General features: G+C 36.7%; 1 protein-coding gene across 2 annotated transcripts in view; it reads right to left on the bottom strand.

Annotated features, from left to right (window-relative positions):
* Positions 1-24,985, bottom strand: part of LOC149088131 (uncharacterized) — a 60,307-nt gene extending 35,322 nt beyond the window's left edge. For both annotated transcript variants that reach the window (XM_089244796.1, XM_089244788.1), the window contains exons 1-2: positions 24,847-24,985; positions 989-11,066 (exon numbers count right to left, since the gene is read on the bottom strand). In XM_089244796.1, coding sequence (XP_089100922.1) covers positions 989-10,992 — 10,004 coding nt within the window. In that variant the 5' untranslated portion in view covers positions 10,993-11,066; positions 24,847-24,985. The remainder of the gene's footprint in view (positions 1-988; positions 11,067-24,846) is intronic.
* Between the last annotated feature and the right edge of the window lie 994 nt (positions 24,986-25,979).

Consider the following 25,979-nt stretch of genomic DNA (forward strand, 5'->3'; position numbering starts at 1 on the left):
AGATGTAGTTGGTTTCACTGCATCAAAATTCTTTACAGTTGGCTTGCACTCGCGTAAGCGCTAGAACCGAGAAGCTACGCAATCGGGGGTTGTTCACTGAACTCTGATTTCACGTGGCATAGTTCTGGATAACTTATCTGCCCATGTTGCGAGTTTTACCGCAAAGCTGCCACCATACGGGTCATTTTTGACTGCTTCGATCCAATCATCCTACTGACGATCCGCTCAGACAAGTTTTCTTACAACGTATTGTTTTCAAATAAAAATACCCACGTGGAAAATCAAAACATACCCGTGCGTCATCTGTCGTTCTTAACTGAAGTCAACTTACGAAATTATCGCAACTGCGCTTTGTACCCATGGCTTTCTACAATGCGTAGTTATGATGTTTCTGGGGAAGCACTAGGAAAAAGTTACGATAAAGTCGTAGCAATACGCTTTTCCAAGCGGACTTACGAAATCCTCCTTCCTCCTTGGCAGTATCTAACGTTTTTTTGCGATATATTGCAATATTTTACGGATTATCAATATTTACGATGTTATCGGAATTCCCTTTTTCATCCCCACGGATTTTTTCCCCTCATTATTATTTTTGATCAATCTTTTTTCCCGATCAGACGGCAATCGTGACGATTTTCCAGGTCGTTGTCTGAAATTTCCAGGTTTTAAAGCAAAAATGGGCCATTTTCCCTGATTTCCCTGACTTTTTTTAGTAAAATTTTTTTTCCCTGACTTTTCCAGGTTTTCCCTGACCCGTACGAACCCTGTGTACTATCATCTGTTAATTGTTATGGACAGATGCATCTAAAAGTGATTATTGCTGTAGGCAGGTTCAAAATACGTTCAGTAAATGGGAATTCCGCTAGGACAAAAGAAAATATCATTTTAGACAGCATCATTGTACACTGGTTTCACTGTACAAAACTATATGGAAGACAAAACAGAAATTTCCTAAAAATGTTAGATCTTAAAAAGAAAAGAAATGCACCTTTGGAATATCTCACTTCCATTGATGCCATTATTTGGATATCTGGAACTTTGAGTTTCTTCTTCAAGGTTACCCCTCATTCTCTCACGTAGTTCCATGTTGGTGATCTCCCTTTGGATGTCCATAGCATTGCACAGTCTAGTATGAAAAAACAAGTTCTCTATATGATTTGTTTCATAACTGCACTTACCACACCTTAGCTGAGGAGAATTGACAACTTCTCTTGGTATCTCTTGCTGAACTCTAAACAGAATGGCAAATTCACCAATAACAGAATCTGCACCCTCTTTATAAACTGATGAACCAGCATCTTGACACTCTGGTGCTGACTGCAACGGTTGTGGGGGACCAAATTTTTTTATCCGCCGCGTGAATTTTTTAATATATGGAGTTGGACCCTTGATTTTTGCCGGTGAAGAGTCCAATACTCTCTGCCAAATTTCCGAAGTGACTTTTAGTTGGTTTCTAGAGTCTATTGGCCTGCCCCTTGGTTTCTTTGGAGATTTCTTAAGACTGGGAGTCCCCCGAGACCGCATTTCGCTCAAGGACACATCTATTTGTTGACTATCATCGTCACTGACCTGAAACGTGTACTCACTAGAAGGATCATACGATTTAGACTTCCGACTCACATTACCAAAAGTTTTGGAGAGAAAACTAGATCTCATTGTAGCTGATGATGATGAACAAGATAGTTTAACTTTTTTTTGCTGTGTTTCACCTGTTTCTTTCGAGCATTCAATTTCTCTACTTTCCAAAAATTTTTGGCTTTTGTTTTGATCTTGCGAAGAAAGATTCTCATCTTTATTTCCCGAGCTTGCAGTTTCAAGAACTTTGGTAACATACTGCGACCTTGGGAAAGAAAACCTACCCCGTTTCTTGGGTGGAACTGAAATGTCAATATTATCATTGCGTGCATTCTTGATAGATGGTGAAATTGAATCTTCCGCTGAAGTTGTGACGTCATTTGAAGATGATAAATCACACAAGCTAACATTATTTCTCTCAGTTTCTTTGCTTGGATCAGCAACTGTGACATCTATGGATTTTTTCATTTCTGAGTCAACATGGGACTGAGTATTTGCAGCCAAAATCCCAGAACTGTTACCCTGATTAAGATTTCTAGGTTTTCGGGCATATGTTTTCTTTGGAGGTACAATTATTGTTTCTTCTACAAGTACACCTCCATCTTCTTGTAAAACATTGTCAGTAGGATCATTCCCGGAAGGTTTTTCAACACTGTTACTGTGATCACCTTGATTCAAGCCTATATTTTCTTCATTTGTTGAATCAGGATTTTCGGTGGATGATATTGAATCCTGTGTATCTGCTTCCATACTAGAACCTTCATCTTGATACTCAGATGTGAATTGCATTTCAGTCCTTGATTTTTCTTCATTGTCATTTTCAACATTGACTTGTGATTCAGAATCACACACATCATCTGCCGCATTAGTTTTTAAATCATCTATCGAATCTAATTTTTTTGATGGTATTCTGTCACTTTCAGCCGAATCAGAGTTATTCACAGTTGGACTCTCATTTTTCTCACAAGTATCTGCACACACTTTAGCTATTACTCTTGCAATTTCCAATGAATCATCATTTTCATTGATTTGCATAGTTTGTTCCAATGCAGATGTTTCATCGTCAGATTCTGCAATCAATGTACGCTCAGTGTTACTGCATTCATTTGACAGATCTTCCGAACTTTGTGAGCCACCACTATCCACAGTTCGAAGTCTTTTCGGCTCTGAAGAGAGAAGCAAATCATCAGGTGCAGAGACAGTTGAATCAACCATTTCATTTAGGGTTCTTTTTCGAAGTGTGCGCTTGGACGGTTGCACCTGCTTCTTCACACTTTCGTCAGGTGCATTTCCAGATTCCTCTTGATCACATAATTTTATATCAACAGATGACTTTTTCACACTGGTAGAAAAAGTGGTTGCATCAGTTGTTTGCTTATTAGTTTTTTGTTCTGCATTATTCTCCGCTCTTCTTCTCAGAGTATGTTTCCCTACCTGTGTTTCTGCATCTTGAATATTATTTGTATCAGTTGCATGTGGCATGATTTCACTATCATTTAATGCCTTTTCATAACATACATTGACTATGACGACATCATCACTCGTATCTTCAGGTGATTGGTCTGTTGTTACAGTTATTGCTTCATTTTCATGAATGACTGATTCAACAGTATTAGAATTTAAGTCAGAAGCATCACCGTCAATATCCAATACTTCATCAAAGGAGTCCTGTGTTTTAGATAAGGTTTTTCTCTTTGAACCAAACCTACCTTTCACCTTTTTTCCTTTCCTTTTTCTTATACTACTATTTTCCTCAGTGTTTAATGCAGAGCTTTCATGATTCGGCAACCCTGTATCAGCAGCAGCAAAATTATCATCAGTTTGCTGCAAAGTGCTAATTTTGTTTTCTGAAGTCTTAGCTTTTTGCCCTCGCCTGGGAGCTCGCCTCCTATATTCTGTCGTATCTTTGTCACAAGTTAGGTCTATAACGTTTTGAGCATTCTGTTCCAAAGTTTCACAAGTAACAACAATTTCTTCAGAATTTTCCTTTGGACAAATAATTTGCTTTCTACGTGATCGTCTTACAGTTTGCAAGCCAATCTCATCAGTGCTAAAGTTCTGTGAAGATACATTTCTAGAACTTAAGGTTTCGTCCTTCGACTGATCTTTTGTGTAGATGCCTTCTACATTCAATTTATCTTCTACAGCAGTCACCTTTGATTGATCTTCTATGTCTGCCGGCTTGGATTCATCTTCTATGTCTGCTGGCTTGGATTCATCTTCTATGTCTGCCGTCTTGGATTCATCTTCGATGTCTGCTGACCTGGAATCATCTTCTAAGTCTGTTGGCCTGGATTCATCTTCTATGTCTGCTGGCCTGGATTCATCTTCTATGTCTGCTGGCATGGATTCATCTTCTATGTCTGCTGCTATGGATTCATCTTCTTCAACTAATACTTTCTCTAATTTATCTTCCCTGTATGCTACTTTCGTTTTCCCAGACTTCTTGGTTTTAGGGCTCTTTTTCTTAGAGTGTTCAGTGTGGACAACTGTCACTCGAGATGACTCACCAGAGCTTTCTTTAACTTTTGCAGTCTGTGACCGAAGAGCGGAACTTCTTGTTGAGCGTTTTGAAGAACTGGGTTCAACAGAGCTTTCCCCGATATTATTGTTCATAACATCTTCTGTACATTTGGTTTTATCTGTTTGATCAAGTGATTCTGCTAAAGTTATTAAATCAACTATTTCGGATACCTCATCATCAACAGTTTCTTTTGCAACCCTCTTAGTTCGCCTTCGTTTTGATGAAAAGGATTCCATCACACTTTCACTGTTCTGTGCTTCATATTCCAGAACATCTTTTCCGGAAACTCTTCCTGTATTTTCAACATCATTTTTTCCGTCTGATGACTGTTCTGCATTATTTGCATGTTCAATAAGACTATTAGATGTTGAATCTATTGAATCATTTTTCATGTCAATGATTTCTCCTTGCTTTTGTGAAGATTGCAATGCATCCACTTCATTGCTACTGGTTTCAGCACTGTTAGCAGTTTCTTTTGCAACTCTTTTAATTCGCCTTCGTTTTGATGAAGATTCCATCACTCTTTCCCTGTTCTGTGCTTCATATTCCCCCACATCATTTCCAGAAACTCTGCTTGTATTTTCAACATTGTTTTCCCCATCTGATGATTGTTCTGCATCATTTGCATGTTCAATAAGACTTTTAGATGTTGAATCTATTGAATCATTTTTCATGTCAATGATTTCTCCTTGCTTTTGTGAAGATTGCAATGCATCCACTTCATTGCTACTGGTTTCAGCACTGTTAGCAGTTTCTTTTGCAACTCTTTTAATTCGACCTCGTTTTGATGAAGATTGCATCATGCTTTCCCTGTTCTGTGCTTCATATTCCCCCTCATTTCCAGAAACTCTGCTTGTATTTTCAACATCGTTTTCCCCATCTGATGATTGTTCTGCATCATTTGCATGTTCAATGAGACTTTCATATGTTGATGAATCATTTTTCATGTCAACAATTTCTCCTTGCTTTTGTGAAGATTGTGATGCATCCATTTCATTATTAGTTTCAGTACTTTTAGAAGTTTCTTTTGCAACTCTCTTACTTCGCCTTCGTTTTGATAAAGAGGATTCCATCATGCTTTCACTGTTCTGCGCTTCATATTCCCTCACATCTTTTCCAGAAACTCTGCCAGCATTTTCAACAGCGTTTTTCCTGTCTGATGACTGTTCTGCATCATTTGCATGTTCAATGGGACTTTCAGATGTTGAATCTATCGAATCATTTTTCATGTCAACGATTTCTCCTTGCTTTTGTGAAGATTGTGATGCATCCATTTCATTGTTATTGGTTTCAGTACTTTTAGAAGTTTCTTTTGCAACTCTTTTACTTCGCCTTCGTTTTGATGAAGATTCCATCATGCTTTCACTGTTCTGTGCTTCATATTCCACCAAATCTTTTTCAGAAACTGTGCCAGCATTTTCAACATTGTTTTTCCCATTTGATGACTGTTCTGCACCATTAGCATGTTCAATAGGACTTTCAGATGTTGAATCTACTGAATCATTATTCATGTCAATGATTTCTCCTTGCTTTTGTGGAGATTGTGACATATCCACTTCATTGTTACTGGTTTCAAGTTCCACATTTGGATGCTGATCTTCAATTTTCTCTGGAGCAGAATTCTTTTGGATACAAGTATCACCAACTTCTCCCACTGATTGTTGTACTTCCAATACATTTAAACAAGCAGCTGATGATGCGACTTCTGTGCTCTTTAATAATTTTTCAGGAAGTGACTTACTATATCGTTTCGATCTTAGAGTTCTCCTACATCCTTGCCCAGACTCGAGATTCTCATTCAATTCATCCCCTTTTCCTTCACATACTTTCTGTTTGAAGTAAAAAGGGATCATCACAGATTCTTCTGTGATTTCACCTTTGACATCTAGTTCTTGTTTTTCAGTTTCTTGAGGTAGCTCCTCAGATGTAGAATCATTATGAACATCTTTTGACGTAGCCATTCTCTTTCGCCCTCTTTTTGATGGAGAAACTTTGCTATTTTCAGTTTTGGTTTGCTTATCGACAATATCGGAGTCTTTTTCAATAGCCTGTATTTCTTGAGAGTCACTTGTTACATCTTTGTGATTCTCATCAGATATTATGTCCTTTGAAATTTCTTTTTTCCTATTAGATTTTCTTCGTCCTCCCTTAACTGTAGGAATCTCAGTATCTATGTTATCACCACCACTTTTTTCGCTTAGCGATTGTTCCCCCTGAGAAAGCTTCTTTGTTTCCTGAGAATCTTTAGATTCAAATGAGTCTTCCTCACTTAATGCCATATCACTAGTAGTATCATGAGCTGAATCAGATGAAGCTCCCTGAATTTCTATGTGCTTTCTTTGCTGCCTATTTGAACGGGAAGGTATTTCCTTGACTGCAGTTTGGGTTTCATTTATTTCTTCAACAACTGTTGCTTCAAATACTTTACTGCGGCTTCTCCTCCTCCGAGAAATATCAATGGTCATATTTCTACTCTTTTCATCCTCTCTTTGAACTGAGTCTATGGCATGGAGAACTGCATCAGATTCTTGCGAGTTCTCAGAGGCATCGCCAACAGTCAAATCAATCAAAACTTTTGCTTTCCTGCTTCGCCCTCGCCGCAAAGGAGAAGTTCCATTCTTTGCCACATCACTTATATCTGCTTCATTCTGATTGTATTCCACATTTGGTTCTTTTTCCATTTCTCGCTTACAATCAGTATTAGATGGCTCATCGCTTTTAGACGTATCACCAACATCATCACAAAACACCGGACTCAATGTCTTGACAGTTTTCCTTCTTCCTCTAATTGAACGGGAAGATATTGCTGATACACTGTTACTTTCAATAGTCTCCTCATCTGCATCTTCTCTCGCCAGTTTTCCAGTTTCATCTGCGACACTTGAAGAAATATCTTTTGATTTATTGTTTCTTCTTAGTTTGCGTTGAGAAGTAATGGCTTGTTTCATTTCTGTTTCATCTTCACTAAATTTCTCAGCATCTTTTTTATTGCATTCTTCTTCTACAGCACATCTTTCTTCAGCCATTTGATGAGCATTATCAGACTCGTTACTTATAACAGTTTCAACGATGTGAGTTGAAACAACCTTGAAACCTTTTGTTTTCACAGTTTTTCTCCGTTCACGTCTTGATGAAGAGACACCTTTAGAAACAGTTTCTTTTTCACGAACACTTCCAACAGGTGGATCTGCAGTGTCTTGCAGAACTATAACTGTATCATCAGGAATTGGCTCAACATACATTTCTTTAGTATTAACAGTTTTTCTCCGTCCTCTTCTCAAACGCACATCATTCTGTACAATATCGCTTTCAGTCTTTTTCTCAGCTACTTCACTGCTTTCACAAGATTCTGATTGTGTTAAGATTGTAGGCATTTCTTTAGAGAGTGAACTATCTGGAGTACCCATAGGAAAACAACTAGTTTCATCAACAGCCATAGGAGTTTCATCAACAGCAGCAGAACTAGTTTCATCAACAGCCACAGGAGTTTCATCAACAGCAGCAGAACTAGTTTCATCAACAGCCATAGGAGTTTCATCAACAGTGATAGAATGAATTTCATCTACAGTGGCAGAATTAGGTTCATCATCAACAGTGGTAGAATGAGTTTCATCAACAGTGGTAGAATGAGTTTCATCAACAGTGGTAGAATGAGTTTCATCAACAGTGATAGAATGATTTTCTTCTACAACGGCAGAACAAGTTTCATCTACACCACCTGAATGAGTTTCATCTACAGCGTCCAAACGAGTTTCATCTACAGCATCCAAATGAGCTTCATCTACAGTGCCCGAATGAGCTTCATCTACAGTGCCCGAATGAGCTTCATCTACAGTGCCCGAATGAGCTTCATCTACAGTGCCCGAATGAGTATCAACAACGGCAGAACTAGTTTCATCAACAGCGGCAGAACCAGTTTCATCAACAGTGATAGAAAAAGTTTCATCTACAGCATCAGAACTAGTTTCATCTACAGCATCAGAACTAGTTTCATCAACAATGCCAGAACCAGCCTCCTCAACAGCAGCAGAACTAGTTTCATCAACAACGCCAGAACCAGCCTCCTCAACAGCAGCAGAACTAGTTTCATCAGAAATTGTATTAGTTTCACTCATATCTAATCTAGATTCAACTGTTTTTCGTTGCCCTGTTTGATCACAAGATAATTCCTTTTCACAACTATCAAGCATGGGTTGTTCTCTTTCCATTTGCATATCATCATCATCATCATCTTGACCAGTTACAAAAATTTCAGTGACAGTAGATTCATCTTCGATGGACACAAGAAGAGTGCTAGCAGAATCATTGGAATGGTCTGGTTCTCGAATGATAACTTCTTTTTCACTGCTCTCTTCATTTACTTCAACGACTAAATCAATTTCTTCTTTCAAATGCTGATTTTCATGGTCATATGTACTAGAGTCGTCAACAAGCAAATTATCTGAACTTTCTGTAGCATCAAGTGCCGTCTTTGGGAGTGAATTTTCTTCTTCATTTTGCACAGTGTCCTGGTAATAAAGTTTATTACTGCCTTCATCATCATCTTCCTCTGGAAGTGTCTGGTGTACATCATCAGTCTCTGATACTTTTAAAACTGAGATTCCTTCATCACTAGTTTTGATGTATGGGTCCAATTCAGACTGTGTTACAGCTGGTTCTTTATTGCTCACCATTTGATCACTATCAGTAATTTCAGAATCAACAACTATCCATTCCTCGATTTGAGGCTCAGATTGAACATTAACAACAGACCAAGAACTGCTATCTGCTTCAGAATATACAGATTTATATGGATGGCATCTTTCATCATGTGGTGATGCTTTTTCTTCAGGATCTGCTTGTTTGTTTATCTCAACAGTTTCTGTTGATACTTCCGACTGAACTTCAAAGTGAGAATTTTCTACATCTATTATTTCTACACATTGAAATTCAGAAGAGTTTGATCTGGAACTTGTTTTATTTTCACTCAAACTAGCCACATATGTAGAAGATGGAGTTCTCTGAGAATGTTCTGCATTGGCTTCCACAGAAACTATATCAGAAGATTTTTCTAAATCAATTACATGTACTTCTGAAGGGATATCTGTAACCTGAACCTCAATTTGAATCTGATCAAAGTGCCCAGCAGCTGGGTCAGATTCTGACAATGCAACAGGCTCTTGCATAGCACTACTTTCAGACTGAGGTATACCAATTGAAATGTCCAATTTGGCAGTGTCCACAGGAACATAATTTTCTACATCAAGAATGCGACTACTTTCGATTTCATTATTCTGTGTTTCTCGAGAATCTACTGACTGAGAACTTTCAGATATTCTGAAATTACTTCGATTTTCATCATTGTCTATTTCTGAACCTTCATTTCTTTCCTCACATATAATAATTTCAGATGATTCTTCAGGTTCCACAGTCACTTTTGATGGTGCACAGCTATTCCCATCTTCACCATAAAGTTTGTTTTTCATGCTCCTCACACTTGTGCTAATTTCATCTACTACAATGAAATCTTCTGGATTTTCAGAAAATCCCTTGTTCCATTCACTGGCATTTGAGGCTGGCGACTTAGTTGATGTTTCAGATGGTATTTTTGGTGAATGAACATCTTCAGGTTTCTTCTTGGAAAATTCACTTTCTGGAAAAACAGTGCTATCTGCAGGCACAAATGACTCATCACGATCTCCAACATACTCAGTGACGAATTGGGTATGCACTTCATTAATTTCAGATGCTTCATTAGTTTCATTGTCATTCTCTACATGCGTTTCACCAACATCTTGTACTTTTGGAAAATCAGATGAAGATGATGATGCAACCTGTATTACAGATGTTCCGCATTCTATCTGTCGCGAGATATGTACATCACTGTCATTCATTTCTTCTTTCATATCAACAGCATCTTCCCCATAATGCTTAGTATAGTTTATTTCAATCATTTCCACCGTGTTTCCGTCCACCTGCTCAATAACATGCGTCTCAATAGGTTTGATATCTTCCACAGTAATTCTGCTGCTGCCTTGCATTTCCTGATCATGCCTTGTACTGTTGCAGGGTGTTGAAGGAGAATCTTCAATATTAGGTTTCATCACACCTTGCACTGCAAGTGTTCGAACAGTTCCCGTGCCTTGAAACTCTTGTAGAGTCGTAGTCAGACCAAGTAAACTTTTGTTTCCAGAAACTTGCCCATTCTGAGCAAGAAGTAATCTAGAAGCAATTTCAGGATCGTTCAGGGATGAACAAGTAGGAATAAATAGCATCTCAGTACCATTATCTTTCTCTTGAAGTTTTGTGCCACTTATACTCCACAGAGAGTTGATATCACCAGAGTCTGTTCTTGTACTCTGCGGAACACATTGGTCAGATGAAACTACAACAGAACATTTATAGTCAGAATTGCTATCAGTGGTTATAACATGAGTTTGTTCATCTGATGATCCCGATACATTTTCACTTGTAATCATCTGGCTAGCTCTCACAATTACCGGATGGCCTCTACCACTTTCAGTTGTGCATACCGCACTTGAATTCAGCACAGAGCACTGGGAGAAATGAGCAATACTCTGTTCCACTTCAACAGCTTGTTCATCTGTGGCAACACTCTCATTCACTACAACCACCAGTTCACCACCTTCTCCTTGTGCCAAAATGACATGCTGACCATCAATCTCTATGCAACCATCTATAGCTTCTATGCTCTGAGCATAAATGGCACCTTGATCAGTAATATCTGCTTGCTGAACTTCAAGGTATCCATACACTTCTTGTTCAGCTATTTGCTCATTGCAAGCTCTGTCGGGCTGAACACTAGATTGCACAAAATCTGCTAGAACAATCCTCCTCTCTTCTGTTTCCATATCTGAAGAAATACCCAATTCTTGAGCTTCCTGAACCTCCATGATTGCAGATGGAGATAGAAGTAAACTTTGCCACAGGTAATAGTTCACATGGTTATTCAGAATTCCAAAAAAACCTGCATTTAAAAAAAAAAACACGAATGAGTTTTGAATATAAAAGTCACAAGATAATGTCACACACACAAACATTTATTTTATTTACACCAGGGTTTGACAAAGCCCTGGTGTAAATAAAGTGGTCCCTATACAAGTCCCTGTACGCACCAGACAAATTTTTTTAGGAGCAAAGCATAATTTTTCCCTTTTATAACTACGTGATACGAAGGAGACTAAAACAGGGAAAATTTCCCCCCTTCATCAGACCAATCACAGATAAGGCATTTAAAATACATATTTTTGTTCTTTTTGGTGATGCTGGCATCACCATAATGTACTTGAGAGGGATATCAGAAATTTACAAGTTCTATTATTTGTGATATTTCAGCGAAGTTACATTAACATACTTTGATTACTGTAAAAACCCGCAAAAATTTGATTATCCTCCATATACCTATAATTTTTGCAGTGGTCAGTTAAAATTGTTCAGTTTTCTGGAACGCGATATTGTTACTCAATCACAGATAGTGACAGATTGAGGTCAACAGTTTTGAAAATTTACAAATCATACTTTCTCTTTTATATTTTCCATCTGATGTAACACCTATATTCAGCACAAAAATCTGCAGCAGTTTTACAACTTTTTTCCCGTGAGCACATTTTAATGTGAATTTAAAATTGTGTTCGATTAGTTGTAAAATGCAGATTTCCTTCCAGAAAAATACAGTATTTTCCTTCCTCTATTTACTTAAAGGACAGATTGTTCCTTGGCCGACATTGTTTTCCAGTATGTAAAATCCCATCTTTCAACTGATAAGACATTTTTCTCTCAGTAGGGGATCTGGAGAAAAATGTGGATAATGATTTTTTTTCTTTCCCTGGGGATCTGAAAAATAATCTTCCATGGAAAAAAATGAAGGTAAACCACTGGAATGTTAGATTTATCTTCTGATTTTCCCTGACTGTTTTCCAATTCCCTGATTCTTCCTGACTTTCCAGGTCACTGGGAACCCTGTGAATGAGAATATAGGAGTCCTTCCACAGAGTATTCTCAAGAATATTTTTAATAACATGCATTATTTTAAAAAAATAATCTCTATAAATAACTTGAGAATAATTCTTATTTTCGATAAAAATATTCTCTAGTAATTTATAATGTGCTGATTGTAGTGTGAAATTTATATAATGTGATGAGAGAATATTTCAAGAATATTCTGTTCCCGTCTCTCTTCCTGTCAAGAAAATGAGAATATTGAAGCTTGTAGCCCACAATATTGAAGTTTGAAAGCAAATTAAACCAACATGGCTGAATTGTAAACTTTTATGAAGAAACTAGCTACAATACCAGGCGCTATTGGGGTTTTCTTCAATTACTGAGAGGATTAAAGAACCATTATAAGGAATAAACTATAATACTGGCATAATTAAAGAAGAGGCAAACTATTGTAAAGGCATATGCATGCCTGAAACTCATAGTTTGAGAACCACGGTAACCAGAAACCAGTAAGTAGACATTCCGAAAGTGATTGTTGAGGCCCAGGAACCATTGTTGCCCTGCTTTGACACGCACACACACACAGACTAAAATCAAATTTATATAGTCAAACCTCTCTATCTCAAAAGTAACGGGGCCGGAAAAAAATTTTGAAATACTTTTTCAAGTTTTTGAGAAATATAGTTTCTTTTGCGGGAAAGGAAAAACATGCCAAAAATGGCAAAAAATTTGATTCATTATAAACTAAAAAATACTGAACCACATTTTACTACATACTGATGAAATTTATTGGTTAAGTTACACAATCAATGCTCAATCACACTCTATATGCAAATACATTAATTAATACATTTAAAGTTTTTTGCATGCCATTTTTAGTAATTTCCTAATGTTCTGAAATTTCATTTTTAACATTCTTCTGAGATTCATTGAAATTTGCATGGTTCGCCAGATCCGATTCCCCCATTACTGAGATGATTGGTTCGAAACCATAGTTTTCTTGAAGAAACTTTGAACTATCTGTTAGCTGACTTTTTACCACACTGAACAAGTCAGAAATGGCATTGACATGCTATAACGCATCAAATACCCGGCATTTCAGAAAAGGACACATAAAAATTTTGTTCGTCCTCGCGACACATTCTTTCCTAGTTCTAAGAAAAAACTGCCCCCCACTTTTTTTCTTTTTTTTACCATGTATCATGATCACGCGACCTTGAAAAAGTGGTTTTACTACTTTGTACACTACTGTATTACTGTATTAATTTCAAAAGCTTTTTGAAATTACCATTAAGAATAGAATGTTTTCTTTCCTCTCGCATGTAAATTTTTTTTCTATCAATCAATATGGTTTTCTTCCAAACAGAAACACAGAGACTGCCCTTTTTTAACATTCACTAAGTATATTGTAGAAAAAATTGATACATCCAAAAAGACTATTGCCATTTTCCTGGACATTTGAGAGTGTCGACTGTCGTATCTTACTCAATAAATTACATATTTTTGGTATCAGAGGTAATGCACATAAATTAATTGCTTCTTATCTTAGTCATAGATCTCAAATAGTTAAAGTTGGATATAATCTTAGTAATCCATTAGAAACAATCAAAGGCGTACCTCAGGGCTCTGTTCTGGGACCATTATTATTTAACATATTCATAAATGACCTTTGCAACATTGAATTAACTGGTAAAATCATAACATTTGCAGATGACACAGTATTGCTTTATTCAACTGATGACGACCATTCACTTGCAGTCGATAAACGCTGATTTATTAATAATTCGTAATTGGTTCATCAGTAACGACTTACAAATAAATGTAACAAAAACGAAGTTTATGTACTTCTCTTCTATGAATAATATAAACTTCAACCATAATCTGTTATTCCACAATAATAATTGCCAAAACATTTCAACTTGTAACTGCCAGAGTCTCAAACAGGTTTCCACGATTAAATAATTAGGTATTCATATTGATCATAACCTCAGATGGAAAACTCATGTAAAATATCTGCAAAGTAAACTTTGCTATGTAATTTACAAACTACATTACCTAAAACCATATATAGATCACTCAAATACAAATACAACGCCACAACAGGCAAATTGCCCAACGAGGTGGCTGACTTAAGAACATCATGAATCCCCGAGCCCTACCTACTACTGCTACACCACACATACACCCCGCCCCCCCCGCGGAACCTCCAACGAATCGGTACATGCGGGAATGTGCGTGTACGTGTAGTGAAACCTGACGTGAAGTTTTTGTTTCTCTGTAATGCTTGTTATGTGTAGTGCTGCCATCTGCCACCAGTTTTTCTAACTATGAGTGAAGTGTTATGATTGAATGCTTCATCGTTGTAGCACTGTTGCTCTTTGTGGCGAGACTTTTTAACGGGGAGATCGGCTCGCATTTGCGCCTTGAAGTTGGGAACCACAGAAAACCAACTTCAGCCGACCACCACTGTGGGGTTCGAACTCGTTCATGTTAACACTTTATTACTCATTATTTCATTCTCTTCTGTTATATGGTTTAACTATCTGGAGTGGCGACTTCATTTCAAATCTTACACCAATAATGAAACTCCAAAAAAGAGCAATAAGACTTATCACAACTGACTATTTGACTCCTTCAAAACAATTTTTTCACAGTCTTGGAATCCTTCCCTTACGTCAGCTTTATTTCTACAAATCTACTATAATTATTTTTAAACGACAATTTGCTTTATCTCTGAACAGTTCCCGTTTCTCCAATAGATTGAACAATATATACTCTCTACCACTTATCCACAAAACTCTTCTAAGGAAGCATTTTACTTACCTCATCCCGAAATTTTGCAACTCTTTACCACCTGCTATGCTGAACATTACTAACTTAGTACCTTTCAAAAGACACATGAAGCAATATATTTTTTCAATCAGTGACATCGAGAGTTTCTTTTGATTTGCCTATGCTCCTCAATCAGTTAAATTATGAATCTATTTGATCTTAAGCACTGCAACATTATATTGATTTATATTTGCATATACTTACCTGAAAATCATGCAATGCGTATTTCATAAAATTGCACTCCTTGCTGTTGCCAAAAATACTACAAATTATGTGAAGGTTTTGTTTTGACATTTGATTTATTTATTTTTTGAAACCCCCTCCCCATTTTGTGTGTGCGTGTGTATGTGTTTTTCAAACATTCTGTTTTTCCGTTTTAGTTTGTTGATGTTGTTTACTAATAAGTAACTGTGTTCCTTATTATTCATTATAAATTTGCAATGTATCATCCAGTATGGGTCTCTAGACCCCTTGGCTGATTTTTTTGTTTCATCTTGTATTTATGTAAAAATTTAAAACAATAAACAATATGGTATTGATAAACACGCAGGTTTGCTGAAGAATAAGATGAGGGATATATCTCTCAAGTTGTTTCCCTGAATGAGGGGCGGGTGTAGTTGTCAAATTTTGGAGTTTTTATTCCTCTGCAGATTTTCTCCCTCCAGGTTACATACTGCAAATTACGACACTTTTGCAGCTATCTGCCAGCATTCAAAGATAGCATCTATGCAACGTAAATCCACCTTGTTCCTACAATATTGCGAATGCGCATTTTTAAAAAAAAAATTGTAAAGGATTGAAACACCCATTCAAATTGTAAAACTTTCCTGAGATCGTGGGGGAAAAAACAAATCTGTAAAAGCTCTACCTTGAATATCCAGTTTTGTCATTTAACTGCTATGTGGTAGTCACTGTTTTGCATAGCAAAAATCATGAGTCTGTATGCAGAATCAGCTTTTGGAAGGGCACAAGGATCTAATTCTTCACAGAAAGTTTGGGTCACTAGAAAACAATTTTAAATTATATAACAGATAGTATAAAAGAAATTATTTTATATTCCAATATTTTAATTCTCTACAAAAATATTTTAAATTTTTGATCTTAGGCAGAGGGCGTGAAAGGAAGAGGCCCCCTTATAACCAGGGTTGTCAAATTTGCTCCCCGGGTAGATACCCATTTCCCCTCCGGGCAGGTTTTTTTGGGGAAAATGGTTTTTTTTTGGGAAAATAGTTTGTTTTCGACGAAAATGTGTTGCTTTCAGGTTAAAATTTTATTTTAAGGTTAGTTTATGTATTCTAAAAATTGCAGCATAGTGCAGTGTTTAGAAAAAAAAAAAAAAAAAAAAAATATATATATATATATATATATATATATATATATATATATATATATATATATATATATATATATATATATATATATATATATATATATATATATATATATATATATATATATATATATATATATATATATATATATATATATATATATATATATATATATATATATATTTTAAAGTATTTTTAAAAGATTTTTTTGGGGAGCGAAAATGAGATAATGAATTTTCATTAAAAAAATATTTACATGTTTGCATTACATTTTTATAAGATTATTATTATTATTAATCCAACAAATCTAATGCACCCAAATCCTCAATTTCGACCTCCACTCAGAGTCTCAAGAGCCTCATCTCCACCCAAAAGACCAAGTACCTATCTCACCCTTTACCCATCACTTAAAAACAAATCCTACCAAATTTTGGAACTTCCTTAGACCTAACTATGTTGGACCCACTTCTCTCAAAATTCCAAATAAAGAGTTCTGCTCAGTTTTTTTTATTTTTTTAATCTCACTCCACCACAATACTCATTCGTTGATTCTGTCTCACCTTCTGGTTGCCACCACGATCACACAGACCTACGACACAAATATGTAAACATTAAACTTCAAATGCACGCATTACCAGTTTGGAGGATAAATGCAGGGCTGCAACTGGAAGGGTAGAGGGACAGACGAGTCTAGTGTCCCGGGTTCTGGACTAGAGAAGGGGGCATCAAATTCACCCTTTATACCTGCTTCTTCTACATTACAATAAAACAACTGCACTGTCTTTTGTTATCCACAAAGTTTGCTCATTATCTGGCAAAGTTTCTAAATTAGCAATCGCAATTTGGCGGACATGCTCTTTCTACTCCCAGAATGAAATTTTTTCACGAAACATCAGGATTTGATGCAATGACGACCAACTACAGCAATTTCTACTGCTTCCAGTGGCGAATTTTTTGTTGAAAATGGAAACTGACTCGCATTTGTGCTTCAAAGCTGAAAGACCATCGCAAACCATCTTCAGTTGCACGATCACGGATATTATTGGGGTTTCGCGATGGAAAGCTCAATGATGGCAGACAGTTTAAATAAGGTGATAATAGTTGAAGTACAGTGGAATATAAAACACTCTTTTCAGAAAGAAGCAGGAACAAAAATTTTTTTGACGTCCTTTCCGAAATTCCAGGCATACTAAAGCAAAATTTGATATTTGGCGCAGAAAAATACGAAAATACCCTATTGGCGCAGGATGGCCCAAGATGTTAATTTTGGCGCAGTGCGACGCAGAGTTCCCACCCCTGTGACGAGTCTGAATTTGAAGGTTTTTGATTGAACTGCAAATTCTGTTTCGTGTGTAAATAATGCTATTGTTTCGTAAATAAATCTCATTACTTAGTGTACCAATGAATTGATTATTGAAACACAAGGTAAGTTTTTATCAATTCATTTTTTAAATCCTGCGGGTATAATATGCTTCCGCAAATGTTATTTTTCTTTCTTTCTTTTGTACAATCCAAATTAATGCAGGAAAATATGGTACCGTAAAACCTGTCTTCAACGGAATCGCAAGGGACCAAGATTTTTTTCCATTGAATGCAGGTTTCTATTTAATAAAGGTTCAATTATAATGTGTAAAATAATGAAACGATCTCGTGTGTGATTGAATTAAAATAAAACTAAATTGAAGATAGAGTATTTAGATAATTTAATAAGATAAAATGAATAAATCATTAGTATATAATTACTAAATACTGACGATATCTGTCATACCCAGTTCAGTTTATATATATAGGCCTACACATTATCATCTATTTTTATGTAATCCTCAGCATCAGGGTCGTAACCAGGAATTTTGTGAGGGGAAAAAGCAACATGATTTTGCCACAATCACTGTAAAACTCTGATTTTACAAGTGTTTTTGTTCGCACCTAAAATTTCCCACCCTTGTTTCCAAGTGAATTTGAACTTTCTTCAAAAACTGATGCAATGGTGCAGATATAACAAAGAAATCTTTAATGAAGGGTCTGTAATTGGAACGAATTCCTAAGAATCCTCCTTCCAACAGGTTGGATTTACGAGCACTTCTGGTCTCTGCAGATGATTCGGACGCAAACGCTTCCATTTCGGCTGCAACGTGGCAAACGTGCCTTCCTTAAACATGGTCATACGGCTCTTATACGATCCTCCAGCATTCCAGTTTCCTCAAAACCGCTGACCGAGCTTTATGTGGCCTGTTGCTGTTAAAGGTCTTTTTCCAGTCACATTCTTCTGAACTTGGAATTTACGCAAGGCAGTAGTAGATGATTCCTGGTTCATGTAAAACAATTTCACCAACAAAGCTTTATCCTTTGCACTCAGCATCCTTGTTCACATACATGGTTTACAATGGTGAACTGGTCGTAGATTAGGAGCGGAAGTTCTTATAACAGTCTCATTTGCGTATTTCCACCAAAGTTGCTCGTACCGGTGCCACCTATCTGCTGTCTCAAAAAATTTCCTGTGACATAACGATGCTAAGCCTGCAAAAACTGTATATTTCAGTTATTTTTCCAGTTTTTATTCATTTTTAAAGTTTTTACAGACTTTTTGCTCACCTTGTACTTACAAACAAGATGTAATATGCTGTTTTCCTTTCATTTGTGTTTTTCCCCCTTACTTTTTCTAACATGCCATTATGTTAGAACAAGGTTATCAAAACTTGTATCATATTTATCGCTGATTCGTCAAACAAAGATCATTCGAATTTCTCGCCAATTGCTAGTGAGCAAAGCGGTTAAACAAGTCATAGGCTATAACACAGCTGCCAACTTCGGAGAATGAGAATTCGGGAGGTTTTTGAAAGGATCCAAATTCCATACAAAAATAAATGTAAAAGGGATCTTTTAAAACATTTTAGGGATTTTTCAAATACAAATACAAATACAACGCCACAACAGGCAAATTGCCCAACGAGGTGGCTGACTTAAGAACATCATGGATCCCCGAGCCCCTACCTACTACTGCCACACCACACATGCACCCTCCCCCCCGCGGAACCCCCCAACGAATCGGTACATGCGGGAATGTACGTGTAGTGCAACCTGACGTAAAGTTTGTTTCTGTGTAATGCTTGTTATGTGTAGTGCTGTCATCTGCCCCCAGTTTTACTAACTATGAGTGAAGTGTTATGGTTGAATGATTTACCGTTGTAGGACTGTTGCTCTCTGTGGCGAGACTTTTTTTAACGGGGAGATCGGCTCGCATTTGCGCCTTGAAGTTGGGAACCACAGAAAACCAACTTCAGCCGACCACCACTGTGGGGTTCGAACCCGGATCCTCGCATCACGAGTCCGGCACTATAAAAATTTCCGTCATTAGTAAAAGGGAAATTTTAAGGATATTTTCCCTATTGCAAAAACCATGACATGGTGTAAGCCATGGCCAACCAGTCTTTGGGTTAAATTGCCTCTCAAAAATCAAATCTTGCACACCAAAAAAATCTCAATCTGGCCCATCTGGATAAAGCAGATATACACGATCGTGACAATTTTGGATTTCAAAAGACTGGATTGACACTTGCTGATTGGCTCTAATTTTGTGGTTTTCCTCCCAGAAAAAAATTAAATATTTTTTGTGCTTTGATGAAATGGTGATAATTTACACCAGCGGTTTTCAACATTTTCTGACTCGCTGAGCCCTTTTCAGTATATAATTTCTATGGCGGAGCTGTGTTTGACTCGAGGAGCCCTTTTTTGTACATAATTTTTATGGCAGAACCTTGTAGGCCTCTCTTATTTACTTACCTATCAAATTTACTGATTCATTTTATTTTTGTCGAGTTGCCGCAGAGCCCCTGGGAGGTTTACACGGAACACCGGTTGAGAACCGCTGATTTGCACAATGCTTATGAAGTAGAAATTTTCGTTTTCTTCAGGTAAATTTCTGGGGAATAATTTTTTTCCCTTAAATGAAAGGATTTTTTACAATCACGGCAAAATTCGGGAGACTTGGCAGCTATGCTATAATTTGAGATCAATTTCATTTTGGAAATTCAACTTTGAATTTTTCATTTTAAAAATGTGGAATGTGCACTTTTTTTTGGGAATGACCCATATAAGATAGATATGCAAAGGCAAGCTTATAAAAACTCAAGCAGATCTACATTCAAGAATATAAGCATGATAGAATTGAGGGCTCTGTTGGGATCACTATTATTGCTGGATCACTATTTATATATATGTGCCATAGATGAATAAAACACAATAAAATTTTGAGAAAACGTTTTTCCTCATGAAAAACTATTTTTTTTTTTTTTGTTCGTGTCCCGAAATATTTATTCCATTTTAAAACGTCCACTGTTACGGTAATTTGGGAAATATATTTTTATACCAGATTAAATCTGATAAAACTTTTGAGCTCATTGAAGGTTTACTTTGATGCTTGATCAAAAATTTTGGATTTGACTTTTGCAAAATGACTTAATATTCACATTATGTCTTTAGTACCAGATTTTTCTCTGTCAGATGTCCACTCTGTTACGTCCATATCATAAATAATTAAGATTTTTTTTTCATCTATATCAGCATCTAATGATAGCACATGGAGATATGCCTCAAAGTATAATAAAAGTTTTCACAAATCATTTAAATTTATGAGAAAAAAATAATTTAGACTAATTTGTCCACTCTGTTACGTCTTCCAAAAACTCAATCAATGCAACAGAAACTATGATTTAAAGTAAAGTTTTCTTAGTTATGAAGTTTTAAGTTAAATTTAATAAGTTATCTCTATTCAATTTAAACCCTTTACCACATTCTCCCCATCATGTTATTTTTTCAGTTAAATAAGAAAGTTAAATAGTGCAGATCGTCAAAATCACTGCCAGGCACAGATCCAGGAAGATGTGGCATAAGAGGCATTTTAGTATGAATAGGACAGAACAATTATTTCCCTACAGTGATGGTAACCTCGTCAAGCCAAATTTCCCTTTTAACTAAATTTTTCCCACACATTCCGAAAATTGTGCTGCCATCTATTGGTGGAAATATGCAGTCAAGTATTTTACACTAGAAAAAAAAGCATTGTTTTGCATTTATATATTTTTTTCAACAAAAATTCTTTTGTTTGATGAACTCTCCAAATTTCCCACAAACGCCACAAAATTTTCCATGTGAACCAATTTTTCCCACGAATATGGGAAATTTCCCACGAGTTACCATCACTGTTTCCCTATATTATTTTTGTTTCCTGGCTCTATCCACCCTCCCCAAGTCTCACTGGATATACTCTGGATCACTAATGTGAGAGACATAAACGCGAGATTTATACCAACATAAAAGTACCATTCAATTTCAACAAAAAATTTTCAAGTAAAAGAAAAATACAGCTGAGCAAGACCATTGTCTACTCTGACCAGATTTTTAAAGATTTTACCAGACCAAAATTCAAACTACGAGGTGGGGGCGTGTGTTTGTAGAATTTACTAATGGGGTGGACATTTTTCAAAGGTTATAGAGGAGTTTCTGGGTCACCTATCACCCCATTATGTCTTTAGTACCAGATTTTTCTCTGGCGGATGTCCATTCTGTTAAGTCATTTCCATAAATAATTAAGAATGTTTTTTTTCATCTATATCAACATCAAGTGATAGGCCTAGTACATGTAAATATGCTTCAAAATACAAAAGTTTTCATCAATCATTTGAATTTATAATGAAAGAAAATAATTTAGGCTAATTTGTTACATGGAAGAAAGTGTATAAAACATGTTGGCCACCCCCTGGTATATACTATCCCAGTGTTTTTGTTAGAATATATAATTTTCGATTTATTTTTCTTACGTTGTACATTGATATGCTTCCATTTTTAAGAATTTTTTTACACACTAGCCATCATAGTTTTGATCCCGCAAACTATAATGGCTCCCAGAACTCTTTTTGACCAAATCCAGTTTTTTATTTTACCCTGACCACGGTTCGCACTGGAGATCACCATTGCGCCAAATCGCAACAAAATATCGAATGAATAAAAGATTGAATTCGCAAGCGTCCATTTGACCTCTGGATGGTCGAATTGGCCATTTGGCGCATTTGTTCTGGACTTCGCATTTTATGATGCGCGAATTTGGCTTAGGTTCTCTTTCATTTGGCTACAACTTTTTACATCTGATTAGCCAAATCCCTAGAATTAATAAAAAGTCAGGGAGAACAATGATCATTATATCACTCAAAATGGTCCTGGTTTTTATTATTATCAATCCTGTACCTGGTCTGGGACGTTATATTTTTAATCTTGATCCCTTATTTTGACCAAGAATGTTTTCTTTGTTAATCTTCATTTTTTATCGTAATTTTATCATTTTAACAGCCATAGTATCATCGCTTTTAATGATTTTTTCCTTTGGAAAGAATGACGAAAGAAAGCACGACTGTTTCACTCTTGGCGACTCATTATTTTTTCGGACAGTTTTTCTTGCCGAAGATGAAAAAACACCAACATATCACCAAAAACAGTTTTAAAATAAACTAAATACATCCCGGTTTGAACCCCACCATCGCCACATTGGTGCTCAGCTGAAGTTGGTTTTCTATGGTTCCCAACTTTGAGGCGCAAATACAAGCCGATCTCTTCTTTAAAAAGTCTCGCCACAGAGAGCAACAGACCTACAAATGTAATTCGATCATTACACTTCACTTCTGAAATACAGATGGCAGCACAGAAAAATCAGACAACACTATATACGCACTCATGACTGTTTAACTTCCGGCAAAACTCACTAGGTAGCAAATTGCCCATAGATGGCAATAGAACTGAGTCGAAATAAATAAATCTTGATCACTTATTTTGTCTAAGAATGTTGGTATGTTTGTTTACCACAATTTTTCCTTGGTTGCATTAGTTTTCCTCTAGATGACTTTTCATCGCAATTTTGAATCATTTTCTCACTAAACAAAAAAAAAATCGTCAACTGCGCTATAGCTGCTCCCAACTTTTAAAAATTACAAGGGGGCGCTAAATTCAAAGTAACTGGTTGCTGCAGCTAAGACGTTAAATAATGTAGTCAGCAGGGGTGGGAAGTGACTAAATCCATTTCGGAGCAGCCTTGGAGCAGCAAAATTCAGGATTCGGAGCAGCAAATTCAGGATTTGGAGCAGATATTTATAAATTGGAGCAGTGAAATTAACAAGAATATTTTCATTAACCCTCGACCATTTTCAAAATAAAACTGCACTGTCTTTTGTTATCAAACATATTTTCGTCAGCTTGATTTTTGTTTTTGGTGTTTTAGGCTTTTGACACCTTGTTTGAAAGAGCGGCTGTCATAAAATTTTTTGCACCCGTCTATTTAAGATGATTTTTGCTTACTGAGGGCACTATTTGCTGCCTGGAACAGCAGCACTTCAATTTATATAATTATCTATAAAGTTATATAATTATCTGTATATAATTATCTATCGCCAGATAATATCTCATTATCTGGCGAGATTGGCGATCTGACACTCGTTATTTGGCGATATTGACGATTTAACGCTAGTTATTCGACAACATTGGCGATTTAACGCTCGTTACTCGGCAACATTGGCAATATTCGGCAAAGTTTCTAAACTGGCATTCGTAATTCGGCAGACATGCACTTTTTACTCCCGAAATGAAAATTTTTTTCACGAAACATCGGGATTTAGCACAATGACAATCGACTACAGTAATTTCTGCTGCTTCCAGTGACGACTTTTTTTTTTAAGCGGAAACACTCGAATTTGCACTCTAAAGCTGAAAGGCATTGCAAACCATCTTCAGTTCCACGATCACAGACAATATCGGGGTTTCGCGATGGAAAGCCCGATAGTTTAAGTATAGTGGAATAAAACAAGCTCTTCTCGTAAAGAAACGTTTCGTGGCTAGCAGGAACAAAAATTTTTTGGCGTCCTTTCCGAAATTCCGGGTATACTGAAGCAAAATTCGCTATTTGGCGCAGAAAAATGGAAAAATACGCTATTGGCGCAAGATATTAGTTTTGGTGCATTGCGACGCAAAGCGCAAAGTTCCCACCCCTGAGTCGGGGATATCCCCCCAAGAAGTGTTATTTAAGCCAAGACGGCTCGTTGTTTCGAGTTCCAGAGATAAATTATGCTCATAAAAACATAAATACTCATTTCGAAATGAAACAAACAAACAAAAGTGATCAAAAGACGGTTTCCAAACAATATTAACCACCAAATGTAAAAATATCACCAAAACATATAACGCCACAGCTGATCTAAATTACATTAATTACCCCTTGTAACACATGCATTTTAGTACACATATATAAGTAATTGTAGCCAATGTGCTGATAACCACATTGACAACATTTAAGCTAATCTCAACACATGAAGGAAAAAAAAAATAATAATAAACCTTCAAAGAAGAAACCAATATAACATTAGATTTCACAATACAAATTGCTCAGGCTCCGAATAAATAAAAAACAAACCCCCAAACACCCCAATATTTGTTTACAAATTAAAAACAAACAAACAAACAAACTATTTAGGGATCTACAAACACAAAAATAAAGAAAAACAACACTCCAAATAATGGCGACCATTTTGGTACACAATATGCATAATAAACAATCGCCAACTGTTACTAGGCACATACATAGGAGGGATGAAGCGTTTCACTTACGGATTTGGATATCATTTCTTTCGATAACCACGTGCGATCTTTGTAGAAAAGTTCACGAAGTTGCCGAGATAACTTTAAATTAACTTCACATAGCAAACATACACTGAAAAGACTGAACGATGGCTAGTAGCTATACTTTGAGCGAGGGTTGAGTTAGCTCGTATTGTATACTTCAATCCCCGGGTGAAAAATAAAAAAAATATATGTTAATAATAATTAGCCGAACATATTTTTTTTTACAATCTCATCTCAAAACTGATTTGTTGCGTAATTGTTATTTTTTTTATAATGTAAATTATTAGATTTAGAATTCATAAAAGTGAAACGCAATCGATGTGTGAAACTTTTATTTCTCGTCAATTGTATTTGCCTCTGTATTCAAAATGTGACCATATGACCCAAAATTTACGGGACGTTTGACTGATTTGTTTTTCCCCTTTTAGCATCTGCGTCTCCCTTCGGGGCGGCTCGACCTCGCGACGAATTTTTTTCCCGCACTCAGGCAGCACTTCCTAGAGATAGAAGGCCCACGCAGTCTACTTGTGACGTCAGTAAGTAGTCCATTTTTCCTCAGAACATTCAGGGGAAAAAATTTCCCTGCATCGTTGTGACGAAAAGAAATGATCGAGCTCAGAATTGGCGATTTCTATGCCTCACATCCAATCGCTATGCGGTATTTATGAGCCAATCGGGAAGAGTCTACGCCAAAATAAGAAGAAACGAAATAGGACGCTGTGTTTAAAAATGTGGCGAACTTGCTAGGTAGTCTGAATGACGTTTATGGCAAACAGTGCGGAGGCCTTCTATCTCTAGGAGGTACTGACTCAGGACGCCAACTAGATACTTTTGTCAGCTGGGATCGAGCGCGCATTTCGGCACCCCCCCCCCCCCTTCGTATAATCAGGGGCGTTGGAGTGTTCGAAACTCGTGGGTTCTTGTCTTGATCTTTACGTAGGAAATTTTGATTTTTGAATCAACTGAATTTGCTCTGAAGCAGGGCCGCAACTAGGGGGGGGGGGGATCAGGTGGGTCTCGTGACACTGTCGCTAGACGCGAGGGGCGCAAATTTCATTCTGAAACCTCCCCTTCGACATTACCAGGGGGCGTCAAAATGCGTGCTAGCTCCGGGTGAC

This window comes from Pholcus phalangioides, unplaced genomic scaffold, assembly GCF_987345545.1.
Source record: "Pholcus phalangioides strain wild (caught in Gottingen) unplaced genomic scaffold, Ppha-v1.0 ptg000003l_1, whole genome shotgun sequence".
Taxonomy (NCBI): Eukaryota; Metazoa; Arthropoda; class Arachnida; order Araneae; family Pholcidae; genus Pholcus; species Pholcus phalangioides.